This window comes from Aegilops tauschii, chromosome 4 (genome assembly GCF_002575655.3).
Source record: "Aegilops tauschii subsp. strangulata cultivar AL8/78 chromosome 4, Aet v6.0, whole genome shotgun sequence".
NCBI classification, from domain to species: Eukaryota; Viridiplantae; Streptophyta; class Magnoliopsida; order Poales; family Poaceae; genus Aegilops; species Aegilops tauschii.
Window position 1 is genome coordinate 430763352 of NC_053038.3, and position 3321 is coordinate 430766672.

Sequence of the window (3321 nt, forward strand, 5' to 3'; positions counted from 1 at the left end):
CATACCACCCAACTGATCTTGGAGGCCAGTTTGTACGCACTGCAGACAGTGTGCGCGTCTTTTCGTGGTGCCAAGCAAGAGCATTGGTACCACAGTTAGGAGTTCAATCTGGCTCATGGCGTCTAGTACATCATAGTCATGGGCTCATGGCTGATATTGTTGGGTTGATCTCTCTCCCGTTCGAACTTAACAGGTCGAACGGGCCCCTGACTCGCGCCCTGATCGGGGCGTCAAACCAAACCATGGTTGGTGGGCCCCTGTCGCCAGCGCAATATAAAGAGGTGGGGAGCCGGGGCACGCATCACGAGGTTGACCATGCGACACACTCCCCACCGACACTCCCTACCGATCTAGGGTTTGCGCTAGGCCGACGGGAAGCTCCACCGCCGCCACCTCGCCCACACTCCGTCATCACCATGGTCGGCGCTGGATCGAGCTCGTCAGCACCAGCAGAAGGTAGGTTTACCGGGAGTCTCTAGCCTATCCGACCCAGAGGATCTAAAAATGGTTTCAGAGCCATGCTAGGCTAAGATTTTCGGTACAAAGAACAAACAGAGAAAGAAAAGTTTTCCCCATGAACCCTAACCCTAAAAGAACAATAGGGGCAAAGGGCAAAGAAATCGCGCCGCCGCAAGGCCGCGCCGTTCCTCTCGATTCGGACGCGCATCGGCAAGCCGAGGCGTCCGGAAGAAGAACCACCGGAGCAAACAGTTGCTCGCCGGAAAAGAAAAGAAAAAGACGAAAAAAGGGGGGTTAGCACCGCGGCCAAATCCCTCGACGGCGGAACGCTCACCGCCAGGGAGGACGCGCGACCGGCGAGGAGGATGGCCACGGCGCAGAGTTGCCGCGCTCCTCTTCCACTCTCTCACACTGAAAAGGAAAGGGGGAACCCCGGTGCGTCTCTCTGTCTCTCTCTCGGGAACAGAGAGAGGAGGAGAAGGGGAAGGGGCTGGCTGGTCGAGCTGCCTCCCTGGCTCGCCGCTCCGCCCTGGCTCGCTGCGCCGGCGTGGCTCGATAAGCCTGAACCGAGCGGGCGGGCGAGAGAGGAGCAGGCGAGAGAGAGGCGCGATGGGGGCTGAATGGCGCTAGGGTTGCGAGCGGCGCGGCCCTGGGGGGTTTCGTTCATGTGAGATGCGCGCGCAGCCGTCGGATCGCGACGGACGTTCCTGATTGAAAACCTAACCCCGCCCCGGGCCTTCTGGGCCGAAAGTGGAGGCCTGGGCGGCCGAGCCGCGCTGGACCGAGGCCGGCTGTGCGGCTGAGGCGCTCGGGCGGCCGAACGGTGCTCGCCTAGCAGGCTGTGGGCCGCGACGAGTGGGCTGCAGAGCAGCGCTCGCCCAGTGGGCTGTGGGCCGCGGGCGCGACGGAATGGGCCGCTGTCGACCGCCCAGAGCGGCGCAAGGCCAACACAGTTTTCTGTGTTATTTTTTTTACAGAGCACAGTTTTTTGTTATTTGTCCAGTTTTTGGCAGATTTCAAATAGTGTTTTCTATACAAATTTTTTCCAACGAAAATTTTGTTTAGAAGATAGAAAAGTAAACGGAAAAAGTTTCTGAAAACAGGAAATTTTCAGAAAATAAATGTTCATGAATTTTATAAAGAAAATAATAAAGTTCATGAATTTTTATTTAGGCAAAGAAAAGTTTCTGTAAAATGTAAAAAGTTCATGAATTTTTTATTCATGTTTTTCCGCTGCGTAAATAATTAATAGTGCTTTTTTACAAAGAAAATTAAAGTTTAGATAGAATTATGTTTTTAAGAGCGTGTTAAAGTGATTATTAAAATGAATATGATTATGTTATTTTTATGACCAACGTTGTTAATATATGATCATGTTTTATTATTGAAATTTAAAGGTGAATTTATTTATAATATTTTTCCCAACGGTAATATAGATTTAATTGCATAGACAATTGTATGTTTAATTTGACCAACGTTAGATTAATGCATATGATTGTTATATGTCACTTAAATTGTGATTTCAGGAGGCTTTCACTTGATGAGTTGCCTAAAAGATGTTCCGACACTCAGAGGTGACAATCACACTGAGTGGAGGAAGAGAGTTGACCTGGCATTTGTCCTTGCTGACCTGGACTGGGTTGTGGATGAACCACAGCCGGTCAGACCTACAGAGCTAGTAAGAGAGGCCACTGATGATGATGTTGCGTGGGCTAAAAAGAGGGGGGATTATGCTCCTTTGGAGATGTCATACATCATGGAAAACCAAAAGTGGGTCAATGCAAACAAAAAGTGCATGGCATTTATAAAGAATACAATTGTGAGCACCATTGTGGGCTCCATTGCAGAGTGCACTTCCGCAGGGGAGTTGCTTACAAAGATAAAGAGCCAGTTCACTGGCTCTTCAAAGATATATGCCACCCAGGTGTTAGAGCAACTGGTGACAGAACGCTACACAGGTGGTAGTCATGGAATAAGAGAGCACATCCTCAGGATGAGCAATATGACAGCAAAGCTAAAGCCCATGGATGAGGATCTGGAGATCAAACCAAAGCTCCTGGTCCACCTGGTCATGGCTTCACTGCCAAAGGAGTTTGAAACTTTTGTTGTAAACTACAATATGTCACCTGGAACATGGGACATTGAAAAGAGAATAGCAATGTGTGTCCAAGAAGAGGACAAACTCAAAGCCTCACATGGTGGTTCACTCAACTATGTGAAGGGTCACAAGAAAAAGAATTACAATCAAAACAACAAAAGTTCTCCTTCAAAGTCACAAGGAAAAGCTCCCTATCAGCATCAGCGTCAGCAATAGCCTTTCCCAGTGGACAAAGACACTTGTGTCCACTTTAAGAAGACCGGGCATTACAAGAAAGACTGCCCTATTTGGCTGAAGTCCTTAATGGCAAAGCAAGGTAACAACATTGTTTCCTTAGTTAATGAATCCTTGTACACACAGTTTTCGAAATCTACTTGGTGGATTGACTCAGGAGCAACTGTTCATGTTGCAAATTGTTTACAGGGATTCCATTCGACCCGGACTACGCTAAGAAGAGAAAGAGGAATTGAAGTAGCAAATGGAATTCAAGCGGAAGTTGAAGCTGTCGGCGACATCTCCTTGGAGTTAGCTGATGGATTCAAGCTTCTACTTAGAGATATTCTTTATGTTCCTTCATGTAATAGAAACTTAATTAGCGTTTCATGTTTGGACAAAGATAATTATGACTGTTATTTTGGACATGGCAAGTGTGCCATATGGTATAATAATGCTTATGTGGGTGATGCTTTACTACACGATGAGCTTTATTTGTTATCACTTCATGAAAAAGTGCATTCTGTATGCAATGTGAATGAACATGTTTC

At 47.6% G+C, this 3321-nt stretch overlaps 1 protein-coding gene across 1 annotated transcript; it reads left to right on the top strand.

Moving 5' to 3' along the window:
- The first annotated feature begins 1999 nt into the window (after positions 1-1999).
- Positions 2000-2773, top strand: LOC109753215 (uncharacterized). Its single transcript, XM_020312132.1, has one exon. It carries the CDS (start codon positions 2000-2002, stop codon positions 2771-2773), a length of 774 nt encoding a protein of 257 aa, XP_020167721.1.
- Positions 2774-3321: the final 548 nt, after the last annotated feature.

Excerpts from the sequence above, each read along its gene's own strand:
- LOC109753215 (XM_020312132.1), top strand. The coding sequence starts at position 2,000 with ATGAGTTGCCTAAAAGATGTTCCGACACTCAGAGGTGACAATCACACT.